The 19,424-nt window shown below is 49.9% G+C and overlaps 1 protein-coding gene across 2 annotated transcripts in view; it reads right to left on the reverse strand.

Moving 5' to 3' along the window:
* Nucleotides 1-3,761: 3,761 nt before the first annotated feature.
* The window catches only part of SPACA9 (sperm acrosome associated 9), an 81,594-nt gene continuing 65,931 nt past the window's right edge, over nt 3,762-19,424 (reverse strand). Inside the window, exons 4-5 of one of the 2 annotated variants that reach the window (XM_085613910.1) lie at nt 10,189-10,471; nt 3,762-3,829 (exon numbers count right to left, since the gene is read on the reverse strand). In XM_085613910.1, the coding sequence (XP_085470036.1) occupies nt 3,818-3,829; nt 10,189-10,471 (295 nt within the window). In that variant the 3' untranslated portion in view covers nt 3,762-3,817. Of the gene's footprint in view, nt 10,472-19,424 lie in introns of both variants that reach the window. The other variant, XM_085613909.1, reaches the window with a different exon arrangement.

The raw sequence follows: 19,424 nt of genomic DNA on the forward strand, positions 1-19,424 counted from the left end.
TCTCATTGTGGTGCAGCTCATGGGTTTGGTGTGTATTTCAGTGGAGTGCAGTGGATTGCTACAGAGGCTGGGAGTTGGTACATTTCTCATTGTGGTGCAGCTCATGGGGTTGGTGTGTATTTCAGTGGGGTGCAGTGGATGGCTACAGAGGCTGGGGGTTGGTACATTTCTCATTGTGGTGCAGCTCCTGGGGTTGGTGTGTATTTCAGTGGGGTGCAGTGGATGACTACAGAGGCTGGGGGTTGGTACTTTTCTTATTGTGGTGCAGCTCCTGAGGTTGGTGTGTATTTCAGTGGAGTGCAGTGGATTGCTACAGAGGCTGGGGGTTGGTGCAGCTCATGGGGTTGGTGTGTATTTCAGTGGGGTGCAGTGGATGGCTACAGAGGCTGGGGGTTGGTACATTTCTCATTGTGGTGCAGCTCCTGGGGTTGGTGTGTATTTCAGTGGAGTGCAGTGGATTGCTACAGAGGCTGGGGGTTGGTACATTTCTCATTGTGGTGCAGCTCCTGGGGTTGGTGTGTATTTCAGTGGAGTGCAGTGGATTGCTACAGAGGCTGGGGGTTGGTACATTCCTCATTGTGGTGCAGCTCATGGGGTTGGTGTGTATTTCAGTGGGGTGCAGTGGATGGCTACAGAGGCTGGGGGTTGGTACTTTTCTCATTGTGGTGCTGCTCATGGGGTTGGTGTGTATTTCAGTGGAGTGCAGTGGATGGCTACAGAGGCTGGGGGTTGGTACTTTTCTCATTGTGGTGCAGCTCCTGGGGTTGGTGTGTATTTCAGTGGGGTGCAGTGGATGGCTACAGAGGCTGGGGGTTGGTACATTTCTCATTGTGGTGCAGCTCCTGGGGTTGGTGTGTATTTCAGTGGAGTGCAGTGGATGGCTCCAGAGGCTGGGGGTTGGTACTTTTCTCATTGTGGTGCAGCTCCTGGGGTTGGTGTGTATTTCAGTGGGGTGCAGTGGATGGCTACAGAGGCTGGGGGTTGGTACTTTTCTCATTGTGGTGCAGCTCATGGGGTTGGTGTGTATTTCAGTGAGGTGCAGTGGATGGCTACAGAGGCTGGGATTCTTAGCCTCATCACAAGATGATAGGGCCCAGAGACTCGGGTTTGTGCAATAAACTGATTAAAGAGCACCACTAGCCAGCTCTTCATCTCCGCGTGTTCACCCTGCAGCTGACTGTTCAGCATTTCCATATCCCCTGCTGCAATCCTGCGTACTAGAAACAACCTTTCTCTCACTCCCTTGTGGTGTATTTTTCTTGGAGAAGTATAAATGTTTCTCAGATCTGTGGGCTGGGTGTAATCACACAGTGGGATGGGAAGTGGGGTGTAGGAAACCTTCTAGGGGACATTCCATTACACCTCCTGCATTGTAATCTGACGCCCATTCTTTGGGCAAACATCACTATACTACAAACTTAATTCCCTCATTTGTCATTATATTATGCACAAGTTCCATGTTAAATTAAAGTGTGGAATGAATTAAATACTTTCTTTAGGAAATGTGCTCTTCCTGCAGGGCCATTCCAGAATTTTTTTACCCATTTTGTTCAACCCTATATTTTTTCTGGCTGTAGAACTCTATATTTTACCCCGGCTAACTAGTGATAAAGTGCATGTGCTCTCCTTTTCAATACGGTGAAATTGGCATATTCAACTCCCCTATAACTCTCTAGCATATGGCACAAAGTGTAACCAGGGCCTGTACGTTAAGTCACTAGTGGATTACAGCACCCATTGTCCCACCCATTACAGAGACGCTGCAATCGACCGCGGGCCTACCATTTGTAGCCTGGTTTCATTTTTAAACTGCAAATTCGACCTGTCAAAATAACCACTTTTGAAAGTTCAAAACCTTCCTTCTAAATATTTGTCACTCTTATGTAGGCCCTATTGCCCCTAAGGCAGCGCATGATATTTATTAGTAGGACATGTATGAATTTAATACTGAACATGGTGTTACGGTGAAAAAGCCCCAAAAGCTATAGTCACTATAATAATGCTTGCAGTTCCATAGGAAAACAATAGTTTTCATCAGTACATTTAATAATTCGAGTTTCAGTTAAACGGCTAGAAAAATAATTATGCAACTATTTGGAATAGCTATTAAAAATCTGATTCAATGCTGTAGTGTGATTTGTTTGATAAATATTAAGGAAAATGTACTTTTAGAAAGTTCGTTTTCCCCCTGCCTAAAGCCTATTGAGGCCCATTTGCTCTTCCACTTCTTCCAACTTTACAAACCATTTCAGAAACTTTCTTTTATGGCCTGCAAATCAGGTACGACTGAAATAAAAGGACTGAATGGTTCACAGCGCTAACCCTGTCGTGACATAGTCATTGCCATGCGTTTATGGTGTAAATGGACCTTCAATATCGATCATTTGCATTTGATGTCCTCTGTGCATAACATTGTATCTAGCTTCATATGTTATTGAAAACAAAGGCCATGATTACAAGTTTCAAGGTCATGGGCCAGTGAAACCACATGGGCATCGTGGGCTCGGCCTGTTAGAAAAACATGGAGATTGAGACTTGGCTGCTGCCGCCAAAGTTTTGTGCGATTTTAAAAAATAAAAAAAATGTATTTTAATTTTTTAATTTATTTTTTATTTTGTTCCACCCTGTTTTCCTGACCAGAAGCATCTTATTTGGTCTCCCTTCCCACAACTTTTAATCAGGTGGAGCGAAATAAAAGCATGCAGTAATTTCAGTCCACCCAGGTTATAATCCGGGCCTGTGTGGAAGAGGGTATAATTACAGTCCTACTTCTATGTCGGTGAAATTGCCCAATTTTGTATAGGAAGTCTGGTCACCCTCTATCGAAACTCCCCCTCCCCTATTCATCCCGCTTCAGATAAGTGCAGTCACTCCCTGCACCTGCCTGCAAGGGGTTATCTCTACCCTCTTTAAAGTGCCGGCGGCTGCTGCCTGAACTGTGGAATACAGAGCAGCTTCTAAACAGCGGCGCCATATTCAAACTGAATGCATTCAAGTAATTAAATATTTACTCCTAAGTCAGGACACTCCGTTTCCATCTAACATGATTGATCTAACACTAAAACTGCTTTATGAGTAAAGGTTAGACATTAGTAATAGGGTAAATGAATAGGGGAGTGGGGTTGAGATAATGGTAAAAGTAATGTTGAATGTAGGCTGACAAGGTAATGAAAGACGCGATTAAAGTGTGGAGGTAATGGTTTGTATCACCCTGCTAATAAAACTGCATGGTTCGGTCCTCCTATAGCCCCTGGGGTGCAGACATCCAACTGCATGCAGTCCTGAATTTGTAAAAAAAAAGTGCCGGGGCCTTCTCAGGAGACCCCCGCCGCACTCGTTGGCCCTGCCAGTGCTGCCAATGACTGCATTAAAACAAGTACCTATCCCAGGCCACCCAAAGCTATAATGATGGTGTGAGGGACAGATGTTATTCATCTTTAATGTACATTAACTTATTAAATACTGTTTTGCTTATCTCAAAACTTGACTGACAGTGCCACCATGTGGTAGACTGTCACTAGAGCCAGTGCTGACAATTAAGTGCCGGTGCTGATTACCAGAAACCACCAGCTTAAATTAAGCACTGGCTGCAGGGCTCTCCGTACACTTGCCCTCCACCAAAAGTGTCTGAAAAGATACGCTTATGGGCTAATAATACATTTCACCCACCCAGGAGGGGGGTTTCGGAGCAGGAGGTTCTAGTTACAGAGCATCGCATCCATTATTGGAGAGAACAGATTCACTGAAACACTGCAATGGCCTGATGTTGCAGACAGGTTTATTCTGGAGGACGTTCCCATATTGGAGACCGAGGCACTCAGATCAGAATCTGCCGGGGAGGGAAACACACCATGAGCAAGGATGCAGCTGGCAACATCTTACAAGTGCATTATTGTTACATATAGATCTAAATCGCAGCACGTATACACACAGGGGGCCCTGACATGTAAGTGGGACTGTACCATAATGTAAGAACAGAGAGGGGAACTCAGCAACTCAGCTTTTCACACAGACTACCATGGTACACGGCACATAGAGGGGAATCTGAACATGTTAGGAGCTTTGTATATGGGGCTATACCATATCCAGTGCAGTAGGGATGGTCAATACCTGCTGTGCATGTAGGATTATACCACCGCAGGCAATAAGGACGATACAGAGCTTTCCATACTATATCATGGTGTATAGTACAGACGGGGATAGCAGCACATGCTAGAGCTTTGTAGATGGGGGTGTACAACGGCATAGATGGAGGTGGGGTCTGACCAAGTTATGGCGCTTTGCAGATGTATAGGACTGTACCATGATGTTCAGGACAGAGAGGAGAATCTCAGCCTATGTTGCTTTGCAGATAGGACTGTTCCATGGTGTGCAATACAGAGAAGGGTGTCCATCCCAGTTTTGTAGCTTAGCACAAGGCCGATACCATGGTGTACAGATTGGGGAGAGGAATCCAAGAATGTGATGCAACTTTCGACATCGCACTGTACCAGGGAACAGGGCACGAGGAGGAACCGGCTTGTTTTAATGCAGTGTATGTGGGTTGGGGCCACTCATACAGAAGTGGAGCAATCTAAGCACATTATTAAGTGCCAGCGGTGGACTATATACCATGGTATAGTGCACAAGGAGGGGTGAAATCTGCACATTTACATAGCTATGGAATATATTAGAGAGGAGGAATATGAGCAGGACTGTACCATTTGAATGCCAGGTAGTGACATTCAAAAAGTACTGTACATTCGATGCTTCGCATGGGTTATACCATTGCATATCTCACAGGGAACCCATGAAGTCCATATATTTGCATAGTAAGTTGAATACTCCATGGTATATGTAAAGCAGGAGGAAGGGCGATGACCAATTTATACAGTACATGATAGAAGATTGTACCAATGTAAAGTGCAGGGAGGGGAATAGTGGCACGGGATAGGACTGCCTTACGCTACATGTATTGGAATTAGAGGAGGTAAGTTGGTCAGCAGTGCTCTACATTGGATTGATGTGTGTTGGAATGCACCAACGTGTGGTCTTCCTGCCTCTTCATAACTTTTCGGTCTTTGAATAGAGCCAATCTGGGCGGTTCCCTCTTAGGTATTGGGGACACGTGATGGACTACAAAGTCTTGAACCTGATCTGTGGGCGAGAGTTACATGGGGTCCTATAAACAGCTGGATGAATGAATGAGAGCATTTATAAAGCGCACGGCTACTCAACAAGAGTGTCCCAGTGCTAATAGTCCCCATCTACCCTACGGACGCCCCTGGATACGGAATAACCAGGTTTTAAACAGTATCTTAAAAACTGCTAGGTCAGTTGCGGAATAGCCAGGTTTTAAGCAATTTCTTAATAACGATTCGATCAGTCACAGTTCTGAGAGTCGCCAGAAGAAGGTTCCAGGCTTGGGCTTCCTAGAACCTAAAGGAACTACCTCCAGACTGGGCATGGCGTATTCTAGGAACGGAGGCAAGGCCCAAAGAAGAGGACCTCAGAGTTCTCGATGGCACATATTGGGTGTTACTCCTTCTGAGATACCCTGTGCCACTACCTTGCAGGGCCTTGAAAAATAACACCAGGGTCATAAACCTAATCCTCTTTTTTTACTGGCAGCCAGTGTAATGCCGAGAGGAGCGAGTCCTGGACTTCAGCATAAGTACCATTCTAGCGGCTGCATTTTGAGCCACCTGTAAATGATTGAGCAGACACTCAGGAAGGCCTAGGTACAGGACATTAGCATAATGCGTCCACCTATCTTGTAGCGTTGGATCCGTTGCTGCTTTGAGAGGCATCAAGGCTCTATCAACACCGGCTGCATGGTGGGAATATCAAAAGTCCTGGCAGCGTCATCTTAAGATTGTCTGGAGTCGTGGATATATATTTGGGTGGCGTGAAGTAAATCATGTTGCAATAACGCAGCCTCTGGTACTAGCGGCTGGAGACAGTGATCCGGTGGTTTCATGCATAGGAGCAGGAAGACTCTTGAAGTCATTAGCCGATAGTTGCTGTTATTGGGAATACTATAGTGCGTCGTTTGAAGGATAGCTTTGTGTTGAAATGGACTTGAAGGCTTTTGACTTCCTTTGCAGGAGTTGGATTTGCTACAGATTATGAGCACTGTGATCTTCTGCCAATGTTTCACATTGTCACCTAGTTGTTGCTAGAAAGGCCCATAATTCATATACATTTGAACTTGTAGACTTCGCTGTTGAAATTACCTTCGCCAGCGGCTGCATACAACTACTGGCGACAAGGAGGAGATCTGTGAGACATCACAGGCATCCTGTGGAAACGCTGACTGGAATCTTAGTTTGGACTTCAATAGAGACATCCGCATCGCTGTAGGCCACACCAGAGACCCCAGGCCACCTTCCCATGTGCTCCAGCAGTGCTTTGTGGAACTCTGTCTCTACCTGATGAGCAGGACCTATGTTTGTTCTGCATCAAGAGCTCAGAGCAGATTCTCCCCCAAGATCACCTGAAGTAGGTTTGGAACCCTTCAAACTCCAACTATTGGTCGTGGAGGATAGTCTTCATTTCCGCATGGCATCGGCGTGGACGCCAGGATCTTATTTGGGAATGAAGCTCAAAGGCTGGTGCTGTGCTCTTCCAGCTCTCTGAAGGTCCGCACTGAGCGTCCTCAGCACCTGGGATATTGTGACGTTCTTGAGAGCGCAGGGAGATGAGCTCTGTTGAATGCATTGATTAATGATGGAATGATTAGAGGAGCCACCGCTTTGTTTTGGGTGGTAAAGCTGGGCCTGGCTGAATCGGCAGGTGGAATACTTTGTTTTTTCCAGCCTGGCTGAGTCCGTGGGTGATGGGACCTTTGTGAAGGGCATGGGTATATGTATGTGGCATGTGAGGACATTTGTAAAGCGCAATCTAGCTAGAGAGCAGCAGAGTGTTGAAGGTGGGTGTAGCCCTGCGATACGATTGATGATCGTTTAAACGAGTCAGCATATTGCCTGGGAGCTCAACTCCTATTGTATGACCTGGTAGCCCTTTCTACAGAACTGTGTTTCAGTCCCTTTCTGAATTGAAGAAGAAGAAATGAAGCAGTTCTGATATTGGTAGAGATGATGTTCCAGCTTCTATGTGTCTCACTGGAGAAGGCCTTTACGTGTTTATTTCTAATCTGTGCACTGATCACCTGAGATGGGTATTTTGCTGGCTAGGTATGCAGGCGTACCATTTCTGGTGGCTTTGCACGTAATGTGCCATTTCTTATTTGCTCAAATATGAGCGGCAGATAATGGACTTCTCTTTGTGTTGGGGTGATGTGGTCCAGCTTCTTCAGGCCTTTGATGAAACATGCTGCAGAACGCAGCTTTCAGGAGCCAAACTGGTGTTGGCAAGCTGTTGAGCGGAGTAGAGCCTCGACCCAGAGGTGTTTACACAGAATATGGGAACCAAAAATATCGTGGGACTAAATATCGTGTCAAGAATACAGAGGACAAAAATATCATGAAGGTAAGTTTCTATAGGTAAGCAACGTTTGACTATGTATAACTCCACTTATATGTACTGTGACGATATATATATCTGTATATCTTCAAGGTGCTTAGATGTGGCATTAAGAACAGTAAATCTTACTTGCCTATTTGCACTTGCCTTCTCCATATTTTGGCCCTCTGTATTTTTGATATGATATTCTGTGCACGTGATATTTTTGGTTCCGATATTCTGTCAGTGATCCCATCCAGGTGAGACGTGAAAGGCTTACGCCATTCTTCTGAAGTTAGCTTCATATAAGAAGAGATTCCCTGTTCAGGAGGGAGCAGGTGCTCCACCCTGGTCATTTTGGCAATGTGTTCTTTGAAGGAGAGGTCAATGTCAAAGGTCAAACCCAGTGACTTTGCTGTGGCTGTCAAGTGGTCAGGAGGAGGATGGAGGGGAAGCAGTCCACATGTATTGTGGAAACCCAGGATTCAGGCTGGGTGTTATGTGCTGTTGGCAAGCAAGAGGAATCCTGTGTTGATTGGGCTGAGATTTTGGCAGTCGCTTCACATCAAATTCTGGATGAGATTGAGGCAGGTTTCTAGTCACTGGATATGGGTTGTCAGGGAGACAGTTCACATGTTAATCTGAACAAACGTGGCTTTGAAAGAGGCTAGCAGGTACATGCAGTGTCGAATGATGAGGGAGTTTCTTTTATGTTTAATAAGTCTGTCTCTTCGAACATTGTATGTGTTCCTTCTAAAGCATGAACCTAGACAAAAGACAGCGGAGCGCTGTACCGGGTCGAAAACGAGCTTAAAGTCAACTAGTGATACAAGAGGTATCCGCTTTGTGCGCTGGTATTGCATCCTAAAAGAGGCGAACCCTTAACTCCTTTCAAAATTGTAATCGACTCTATAATTTATTAGTAATCTACCCCTCGTGGGACATGTAGTGGGTGTATTTTATGTTTTTTAGGGTTGCCTTCCGCCGAGCTCATGGTTACATGATTTTTACAACCAACTTTTTCAGAAAAGGCCATGGTCTTTTTCAAATGCGGTTTAGGTTGACACCTCCCCCCTCCCCCTCCTCCCTCTTTTTTGATGTTATTGTCACAGTGGAAAGGTCTGCACCGAACCCTATATTGGGAGAGTGGTCGAGCGGTTTTAATATATTCAATTGCGCTTCTGCTATTGTGGTGTGAAGTTGAGCTGATGTTGTAAGGTCTTGAGTAGTTCTCCCAGCCTGCCTTTATGCAAGGTGGTGGAGCGCTCCTGCGATGCTGCATATCCATCGAGGATAATGGGGTGGCCCGGTAACCCTCAGAACCTGGGTATAATTGCAAAGCAAAAAATGGTTCTGACGGGAACCATTGTTGTTGCTTGCGATGCTGCAAGCGGGTTTATTTCTTCTCTTCTCTGGACCAAAGTATCACAGACCATGCGGAACGGAGAGATTCTATACAGATCCAATCAGGATCTATATTGACGTTTAGAGGACTGCCAGTGACTACCTGGCTCGAGGGGAGCCCTGCTCTATCAGTCTGGATGAGTGACTGCTTCTTCAGCTTGCTTGTTCTGTCCTTTTTCCACACATCGATTAAAAGCTCTTCATCCTCCAAACAGCAGAACTTTTTGAGGTGAGGGTTGGGAGGGCTACACAAGGTCTCCCTGAGTAAGGTGGAACTCTATCCTGGTTTCCGACACACTACTGCTGCAAAGCGCGATGACCCTGGGCTGGAGGAGCAATACTAGAAGATGTGAAATGGTGGCTAAGAGCCAGCATCCTCCAGCTAGGGTCAATATACCTTCTGAATGGATTGGGGGAATGTGGGCATGTTAATAGTTACATGGTGGGTTGTACCGTGGTGCATAGTAATGGGGCAGAGGGCTTAGGGAAGTTTGTAGCATGACATGTGCGAGTGTACCATGGTGTATAGGGTGTACACTCGAGAAAGTTGTCAGATTAAAACTTGTTTTTTTGAGACGCTTGCAAGTTGTACATCATTACAGGTGGGATGATACTAAGATGTGAACCACCATCTAGAATCTTAAGCGAGCTTTACCACTGTGCGATGTACTCTACTGAGGGGCGTATCACCATGCTCAGTAGCACATCATTTGTAAAACGTACACTATAAACTAAATTATCTTGGTCAATATCAGTTTAACAAGTCTGGAAGTAAGATAGTCAAGCCAGCCCGTTTAGATCTGAACCTGTCACCTGCAGGTTGCGCAGACATCTACAGCAAATGCTTGAGTTGATGAGGTACCAATATTGCCCTGGCAGACATTTGGCTGACAGTATAGTGAAACCGTCAGTGATGTCCAGGGCCTTGGGTATGTTTTATGAGCCAATTATTAATGTGGCAATATTTCTTTCCTAGTGGGACCTGCTGCCTTTAACAGTATGATACTTGGGGGGCACCAGCTGGGAACAGGAAGCGGCCAAAGAGCTGAGAGTACTATGGGTCCACAGCCTCAGTTTCTTCCAGGGTTGCCTTTCATGATGAAATAGGACTCTACGTTGAGTGTAGCTCGATGTTGAGTCATGCTTCATCATTGCTCATGAACCTCTGAAGATACCATGGCTGCAGAACTACAGCAGCATTTAGGCAAGTGACCTTTCCTTTGAGCATTTGCCTGTTTCCCTAAGTGCCATGCAGTTGCTCAAGCTGACGGAATGAGGGTTATGTCATCAGAACTGGTAGCGGCTGTTTGGTTTCCAGGGTGGCCTAAAGCGTTTCCTCACCCCGCCAGTTGGCACGCAGGCCTTGGTGGGCGACTGGATTGTTGTAACAGCAGTTTGCACGCCTGTGTTGTGGCATTCCATGAAGTCTGGAGTCTCCGCTTTCTTCGGGACAGGGCAGGTTCCATTGGAGCTCTTCTCCAAGTGAGCTGTGGGCTTGGGTTTCTCGAGCGTGGCAATGGCACGCTTCAGGTTGTCCACTACTGTAGGGATCAGACTCACTATGCCTCCATACCAGTTCTTGGCCTCATCGACGCTCAGGTGGTTCACCTCATCATGGGGGAACCTGCAGGAAAGAGGTGAGAAGCACGAACAAGTCAGATATTGGAAATAAAGATCCTCACATGTAGGAGTCATAAAATGTGTGACCTTCAAGGCACTTGAGAGTGACGCATGACACAGAAGACCTTCGCAGAGTGGAACAACTGCCCTGGAGCTGAGACTTCCCCAAAGTAGAATACCTGCACAAGAGCTGAGGGTTCCCCACAGTGGAACAACTGCCCAAGAGCGGAGGCTTCCCCAGAGTGGAACAACTGCCCAAGAGCTGAGACTTCCCCAACGTAGAATACCTGCCCAAGAGCAGAGGCTTCCCCTGAGTCGAACTGCCGCCCATGAGCAAAGTTGTCCAGTGTGTAACATCTGCCCAAGAGCTGATACTTCCCCAAAGTAGAATACCTGCCCACGAGCCGAGGCTTCCCTAGAGTAGAATAATTGCCCAAGAGCTGAGGCATCCCCAGAGTGAAACAACTGCCGAAGAGCTGAGACTTCCCCAAAGTGGAATACCTTCCCAAGGTCCGAGGCTTCCCCTGAGTCTAACAACTGCCCAAGAGCTGAGGCTTCCCCAGGGTGTAACAACTGCCCAAGAGCTCAGACTCACCCAAAGTAGACTACCTTCCCAAGAGCTGAGGCTTCCCCAGAGTAGAATAATTGCCCAAGAGCTGATGCATCCCCAGAGTGGAACAACTGCCCAAGAGCTGAGACTTTAGCAAAGTAGACTACCTTCCCAAGAGCAAAGGCATCCCCAGGGTGTAACTTCTGACCAAGAGCTGAGACTTCCCGAAAGTAGAATACCTGCCCAAGAGCTGAGACTTCCCCAGAATGGAACAACTGCCCAAGAGCTGAGACTTCCCCAAAGTAGAATACCTGCCCAAGAGCAGAGGCGTCCCCAGGGTGTAACAACTGCCCAAGAGGGGAGGCTTCTTGAGAATGGGACAACTGCCCAAGAGTTGAGGCGTCCACAAAGTAGAATACCTGCCCCAAAGGCCGAAGCATCCCCAGAGTGAAACAACTGCCCAAGAGCTGAGACTTCCCCAAAGTAGAATACCTGCCCAAGAGCAGAGGCGTCCCGAGGGTGTAACAACTGCCCAAGAGGGGAGGCTTTGCAGGAATCGAACTGCCCAAGAGCCGAGGCTTCCCCAAAGTAAAATACCTGCCCAAGAGCCAAGGCTTCCCCAGAGTGGAACAACCGCACAAGAGCGGTGGCTTCCCGAGAATGGAACAACTGCCCAAGAGTTGAGGCTTCCCCAAAGTAAAATACCTGCCCAAGAGCTGAGGCTTCCCCAGAGTGGAACAACTGCCCAAGAGCTGAGACTTTCCCAAAGTAGACTACCTTCCCAAGAGCAAAGGCATCCCCAGGGTGTAACTTCTGACCAAGAGCTGAGACTTCCCGAAAGTAAAATACCTGCCCAAGAGCTGAGGCTTCCCCAGAATGGAACAACTGCCCAAGAGCTGAGACTTCACCAAAGTAGAATACCTGCCCAAGAGCTGAGGCTTCCCCAGAGTGGAACAACTGCCCAAGAGCCTAGACTTGCCCAAAATAGAATACCTGCCCAAGAGCAGAGGCGTCCCCAGGGTGTAACAACTGCCCAAGAGGGGAGGCTTCGCAGGAATCGAACTGCCCAAGAGCCGAGGCTTCCCCAAAGTAAAATACCTGCCCAAGAGCCAAGGCTTCCCCAGAGTGGAAAAACTGCACAAGAGCGGTGGCTTCCCGAGAATGGAACAACTGCCCAAGAGTTGAGGCTTCCCCAAAGTAAAATACCTGCCCAAGAGCTGAGGCTTCCCCAGAGTGGAACAACTGCCCAAGAGCTGAGACTTCCCCAAAGTAGAATACCTGCCCAAGAGCAGAGGCGTCCCCAGGGTGTAACGACTGCCCAAGAGGGGAGGCTTCGCAGGAATCGAACTGCCCAAGAGTCGAGGCTTCCCCAAAGTAAAATACCTGCCCAAGAGCTGAGGCTTCCCCAGAGTGGAACAACTGCCCAAGAGCCTAGACTTGCCCAAAGTAGAATACCTGCCCAAGAGCCAAGGCTTCCTCAGAGCGGAGCAACTGCCAAAGAGCTGAGACTCCCCCACCCCCCCCCCCCCCCAAGTAGAATACCTGCCCAAGAGCCAAGGCTTTCTCAGAGCGGAGCAACTGCCCAAGAGCTGAGACTTCCCCAAAGTAGAATACCTGCCCACGAGCCGAGGCTTCCCCAGAGTAGAATAATTGCCCAAGAGCTGAGGCTTCCCCAGGGTGTAACAACTGCAACTGCCCAAGAGCTCAGACTCACCCAAAGTAGACTACCTTCCCAAGAGCTGAGGCTTCCCCAGAGTAGAATAATTGCCCAAGAGCTGAGGCATCCCCAGAGTGAAACAACTGCAGAAGAGCTGAGACTTCCCCAAAGTGGAATACCTTCCCAAGAGCAAAGGCATCCCCAGGGTGTAACTTCTGACCAAGAGCTGAGACTTCCCGAAAGTAGAATACCTGCCCAAGAGCTGAGACTTCCCCAGAATGGAACAACTGCCCAAGAGCTGAGACTTCCCCAAAGTAGAATACCTGCCCAAGAGCAGAGGCGTCCCCAGGGTGTAACAACTGCCCAAGAGGGGAGGCTTCTTGAGAATGGGACAACTGCCCAAGAGTTGAGGCGTCCACAAAGTAGAATACCTGCCCCAAAGGCCGAAGCATCCCCAGAGTGAAACAACTGCCCAAGAGCTGAGACTTCCCCAAAGTAGAATACCTGCCCAAGAGCAGAGGCGTCCCGAGGGTGTAACAACTGCCCAAGAGGGGAGGCTTTGCAGGAATCGAACTGCCCAAGAGCCGAGGCTTCCCCAAAGTAAAATACCTGCCCAAGAGCCAAGGCTTCCCCAGAGTGGAACAACCGCACAAGAGCGGTGGCTTCCCGAGAATGGAACAACTGCCCAAGAGTTGAGGCTTCCCCAAAGTAAAATACCTGCCCAAGAGCTGAGGCTTCCCCAGAGTGGAACAACTGCCCAAGAGCTGAGACTTTCCCAAAGTAGACTACCTTCCCAAGAGCAAAGGCATCCCCAGGGTGTAACTTCTGACCAAGAGCTGAGACTTCCCGAAAGTAAAATACCTGCCCAAGAGCTGAGGCTTCCCCAGAATGGAACAACTGCCCAAGAGCTGAGACTTCACCAAAGTAGAATACCTGCCCAAGAGCTGAGGCTTCCCCAGAGTGGAACAACTGCCCAAGAGCCTAGACTTGCCCAAAATAGAATACCTGCCCAAGAGCAGAGGCGTCCCCAGGGTGTAACAACTGCCCAAGAGGGGAGGCTTCGCAGGAATCGAACTGCCCAAGAGCCGAGGCTTCCCCAAAGTAAAATACCTGCCCAAGAGCCAAGGCTTCCCCAGAGTGGAAAAACTGCACAAGAGCGGTGGCTTCCCGAGAATGGAACAACTGCCCAAGAGTTGAGGCTTCCCCAAAGTAAAATACCTGCCCAAGAGCTGAGGCTTCCCCAGAGTGGAACAACTGCCCAAGAGCTGAGACTTCCCCAAAGTAGAATACCTGCCCAAGAGCAGAGGCGTCCCCAGGGTGTAACGACTGCCCAAGAGGGGAGGCTTCGCAGGAATCGAACTGCCCAAGAGTCGAGGCTTCCCCAAAGTAAAATACCTGCCCAAGAGCTGAGGCTTCCCCAGAGTGGAACAACTGCCCAAGAGCCTAGACTTGCCCAAAGTAGAATACCTGCCCAAGAGCCAAGGCTTCCTCAGAGCGGAGCAACTGCCAAAGAGCTGAGACTCCCCCACCCCCCCCCCCCCCCCCAAGTAGAATACCTGCCCAAGAGCCAAGGCTTTCTCAGAGCGGAGCAACTGCCCAAGAGCTGAGACTTCCCCAAAGTAGAATACCTGCCCACGAGCCGAGGCTTCCCCAGAGTAGAATAATTGCCCAAGAGCTGAGGCTTCCCCAGGGTGTAACAACTGCAACTGCCCAAGAGCTCAGACTCACCCAAAGTAGACTACCTTCCCAAGAGCTGAGGCTTCCCCAGAGTAGAATAATTGCCCAAGAGCTGAGGCATCCCCAGAGTGAAACAACTGCAGAAGAGCTGAGACTTCCCCAAAGTGGAATACCTTCCCAAGAGCAAAGGCATCCCCAGGGTGTAACTTCTGACCAAGAGCTGAGACTTCCCGAAAGTAGAATACCTGCCCAAGAGCTGAGACTTCCCCAGAATGGAACAACTGCCCAAGAGCTGAGACTTCCCCAAAGTAGAATACCTGCCCAAGAGCAGAGGCGTCCCCAGGGTGTAACAACTGCCCAAGAGGGGAGGCTTCTTGAGAATGGGACAACTGCCCAAGAGTTGAGGCGTCCACAAAGTAGAATACCTGCCCCAAAGGCCGAAGCATCCCCAGAGTGAAACAACTGCCCAAGAGCTGAGACTTCCCCAAAGTAGAATACCTGCCCAAGAGCAGAGGCGTCCCGAGGGTGTAACAACTGCCCAAGTGGGGAGGCTTCGCAGGAATCGAACTGCCCAAGAGCCGAGGCTTCCCCAAAGTAAAATACCTGCCCAAGAGCCAAGGCTTCCCCAGAGTGGAACAACTGCACAAGAGCGGTGGCTTCCCGAGAATGGAACAACTGCCCAAGAGTTGAGGCTTCCCCAAAGTAAAATACCTGCCCAAGAGCTGAGGCTTCCCCAGAGTGGAACAACTGCCCAAGAGCTGAGACTTTCCCAAAGTAGACTACCTTCCCAAGAGCAAAGGCATCCCCAGGGTGTAACTTCTGACCAAGAGCTGAGACTTCCCGAAAGTAAAATACCTGCCCAAGAGCTGAGGCTTCCCCAGAATGGAACAACTGCCCAAGAGCTGAGACTTCACCAAAGTAGAATACCTGCCCAAGAGCTGAGGCTTCCCCAGAGTGGAACAACTGCCCAAGAGCCTAGACTTGCCCAAAATAGAATACCTGCCCAAGAGCAGAGGCGTCCCCAGGGTGTAACAACTGCCCAAGAGGGGAGGCTTCGCAGGAATCGAACTGCCCAAGAGCCGAGGCTTCCCCAAAGTAAAATACCTGCCCAAGAGCCAAGGCTTCCCCAGAGTGGAACAACTGCACAAGAGCGGTGGCTTCCCGAGAATGGAACAACTGCCCAAGAGTTGAGGCTTCCCCAAAGTAAAATACCTGCCCAAGAGCTGAGGCTTCCCCAGAGTGGAACAACTGCCCAAGAGCTGAGACTTCCCCAAAGTAGAATACCTGCCCAAGAGCAGAGGCGTCCCCAGGGTGTAACGACTGCCCAAGAGGGGAGGCTTCGCAGGAATCGAACTGCCCAAGAGTCGAGGCTTCCCCAAAGTAAAATACCTGCCCAAGAGCTGAGGCTTCCCCAGAGTGGAACAACTGCCCAAGAGCCTAGACTTGCCCAAAGTAGAATACCTGCCCAAGAGCCAAGGCTTCCTCAGAGCGGAGCAACTGCCAAAGAGCTGAGACTCACCCCCCCCCCTCCCCCCCCCCAAGTAGAATACCTGCCCAAGAGCCAAGGCTTTCTCAGAGCGGAGCAACTGCCCAAGAGCTGAGACTTCCCCAAAGTAGAATACCTGCCCACGAGCCGAGGCTTCCCCAGAGTAGAATAATTGCCCAAGAGCTGAGGCTTTCCCAGGGTGTAACAACTGCAACTGCCCAAGAGCTCAGACTCACCCAAAGTAGACTACCTTCCCAAGAGCTGAGGCTTCCCCAGAGTAGAATAATTGCCCAAGAGCTGAGGCATCCCCAGAGTGAAACAACTGCAGAAGAGCTGAGACTTCCCCAAAGTGGAATACCTTCCCAAGAGCAAAGGCATCCCCAGGGTGTAACTTCTGACCAAGAGCTGAGACTTCCCGAAAGTAGAATACCTGCCCAAGAGCTGAGACTTCCCCAGAATGGAACAACTGCCCAAGAGCTGAGACTTCCCCAAAGTAGAATACCTGCCCAAGAGCTGAGGCTTCCCGAGAGTGGAACAACTGCCCAAGAGCCTAGACTTGCCCAAAGTAGAATACCTGCCCAAGAGCAGAGGCGTCCCCAGGGTGTAACAACTGCCCAAGAGGGGAGGCTTCGCAGGAATCGAACTGCCCAAGAGTCGAGGCTTCCCCAAAGTAAAATACCTACCCAAGAGCTGAGGCTTCCCCAGAGTGGAACAACTGCCCAAGAGCCTAGACTTGCCCAAAGTAGAATACCTGCCCAAGAGCCAAGGCTTCCTCAGAGCGGAGCAACTGCCAAAGAGCTGAGACTCCCCCCCCCCCCCCACCCCCCCTTCCCAAAGTAGACTACCTTCCCAGGAGCCGAGGCTCCCCAGAGTTGAACTGCCCAAGAGCTGAGACTTTCCAAAAGTAGACTACCTTCCCAAGAGCAGAGGCGTCCCCAGGGTGTAACAACTGCCCAAAAGCTGAGACGTCCCCAAAGTAGAATACCTGCCCAAAGGCCGAGGCATCCCCAGAGTGGAACAACTGCCCAAGAGCTGAGACTTTCCCAAAGTAGACTACCTTCCCAAGAGCAAAGGCATCCCCAGGGTGTAACTTCTGCCCAAGAGCTAAGACTTCCCCAAAGTAGAATACCTGCACAAGAGCTGAGACTTCCCCAGAATGGAACAACTGCCCAAGAGCTGAGACTTCCCCAAAGTAGAATACCTGCCCAAGAGCAGAGGCGTCCCCAGGGTGTAACAACTGCCCAAGAGGGGAGGCTTCTCGAGAATGGAACAACTGCCCAAGAGGCGAGGCTTCTCCAGAGTGGAACAACTGCCCAAGAGGCGAGGCTTCTCCGGGGTGGAACAACTGCCCAAGAGGCGAGGCTTCTCCAGAGTGGAACAACTGCCCAAGAGGCGAGGCTTCTCCAGAGTGGAACAACTGCCCAAGAGGCGAGGCTTCTCCAGAGTGGAACAACTGCCCAAGAGGCGAGGCTTCTCCAGAGTGGAACAACTGCCCAAGAGGCGAGGCTTCTCCAGAGTGGAACAACTGCCCAAGAGGCGAGGCTTCTCCAGAGTGGAACAACTGCCCAAGAGGCGAGGCTTCTCCAGAGTGGAACAACTGCCCAAGAGGCGAGGCTTCTCCAGAGTGGAACAACTGCCCAAGAGGCGAGGCTTCTCCAGAGTGGAACAACTGCCCAAGAGGCGAGGCTTCTCCAGAGTGGAACAACTGCCCAAGAGGCGAGGCTTCTCCAGAGTGGAACAACTGCCCAAGAGGCGAGGCTTCTCCAGAGTGGAACAACTGCCCAAGAGGCGAGGCTTCTCCAGAGTGGAACTGCCCAAGAGGCGAGGCTTCTCCAGAGTGGAACAACTGCCCAAGAGGCGAGGCTTCTCCAGAGTGGAACAACTGCCCAAGAGGCGAGGCTTCTCCAGAGTGGAACAACTGCCCAAGAGCCGAGGCTTCTCCGGGGTGGAACAACTGCCCAAGAGCCGAGGCTTCTCCGGGGTGGAACAACTGCCCAAGAGGCGAGGCTTCTCCAGAGTGGAACAACTGCCCAAGAGGCGAGGCTTCTCCAGAGTGGAACAACTGCCCAAGAGCCGAGGCTTCTCCGGGGTGGAACAACTGCCCAAGAGCCGAGGCTTCTCCGGGGTGGAACAACTGCCCAAGAGGCGAGGCTTCTCCAGAGTGGAACAACTGCCCAAGAGGCGAGGTTTCTCTGGAGTGGAACAACTGCCCAAGAGGCGAGACTTCTCCAGAGTGGAACAACTGCCAAAGAGGCGAGGCTTCTCCAGAGTGGAACAACTGCCCAAGAGCCGTGGCTTCTCCGGGGTGCAACAACTGCCCAAGAGGCGAGACTTCTCCAGAGTGGAACATTTGCACAGAATGGAAAAACTGCACAGTGGAAGAAATGACCCCATCACTAATGCTTCTCCAACGTAGAACTGCCCAAGACCTGATGTTTCCAAAGTAGAACAATTTCCCCCAGACAGAGGCTTCCAAAAGAGTTGGACTTACTATCCCCCAAGTGGGACTGCTCAAGTGGTCTCCCAAGCAGTCGGCTTTCTCAAGCATGAAACAACTGCGGCCAGAGGTAAGCCTTCTCCAGCTTGGAACATTCCCCCACACAAGTAAGCCTTTTCCAGTGAGGAACAATTGCCTTGATTTATGAGCCTTCTCCCATGTAGAAAACCTGCCCCCACATCCCCCCATCCCTACAGTGAGACTTCTCCCACATAAAACAACTGCCTCCCATAGTGACCATTCTCCAAGGTGGAACAAGTGCCTCCAGTGGTAAGCCTTCTTCCACATAGAAAAAAGACCCATGTGGTAAGCCTTCTCCCACGTAGAACAACTGACCCCAGTGGTAAGCCTTCTCCCACGTAGAACAACTGACCCCAGTGGTAAGCCTTCTCCCACGTAGAACAACTCACCCCAGTGGTAAGCCTTCTCCCACGTAGAACAACTCACCCCAGTGGTAAGTCTTCTCCCACAGAGAACAACACAACACAACTCACCCCAGTGGTCAGCCTTCTCCCACGTAGAACAACTGACCCCAGTGGTAAGCCTTCTCCCTCGTAGAACAACTGACCCCAGTGGTAAGCCTTCTCCCACGTAGAACAACTGATCCCAGTGGTAATCCTTCTCAAACATAGAACAACTGACCCCAGTGGTGAGCCTTTTCCCATGTAGAACAACTGACCCCAGTGATGAGCCTTCTCCCACGTAGAACAACTTACCCCAGTGGTGAGCCTTCTCCCACGTAGAACAAGTGACCCCAGTGGTAAACCTTCTCCCACGTAGAACAGACCCCAGTGGTAAGCCTTCTCCCACGTAGAACTGACCCCAGTGGTGAGCCTTCTCCCACGTAGAACAACTGACCCCAGTGGTAAACCTTCTCCCACGTAGAACATCTGACCCCAGTGGTAAGCCTTCTTCCATGTATAACAGACCCCAGTGGTAAGCCTTCTCCCAAGTAGAACATCTGATCACAGTGGCAAGCGTTCTCCCACGTAGAACAACTGACCCCAGTGGTAAGCCTTCTCTCACATAGAACAACTGACCACAGTAGTGAGCCTTCTCCCACGTAGAACTGACCCCTGTGGTAAGCCTT

Source organism: Triturus cristatus, chromosome 1_2 (assembly GCF_964204655.1).
Source record: "Triturus cristatus chromosome 1_2, aTriCri1.1, whole genome shotgun sequence".
Taxonomy (NCBI): Eukaryota; Metazoa; Chordata; class Amphibia; order Caudata; family Salamandridae; genus Triturus; species Triturus cristatus.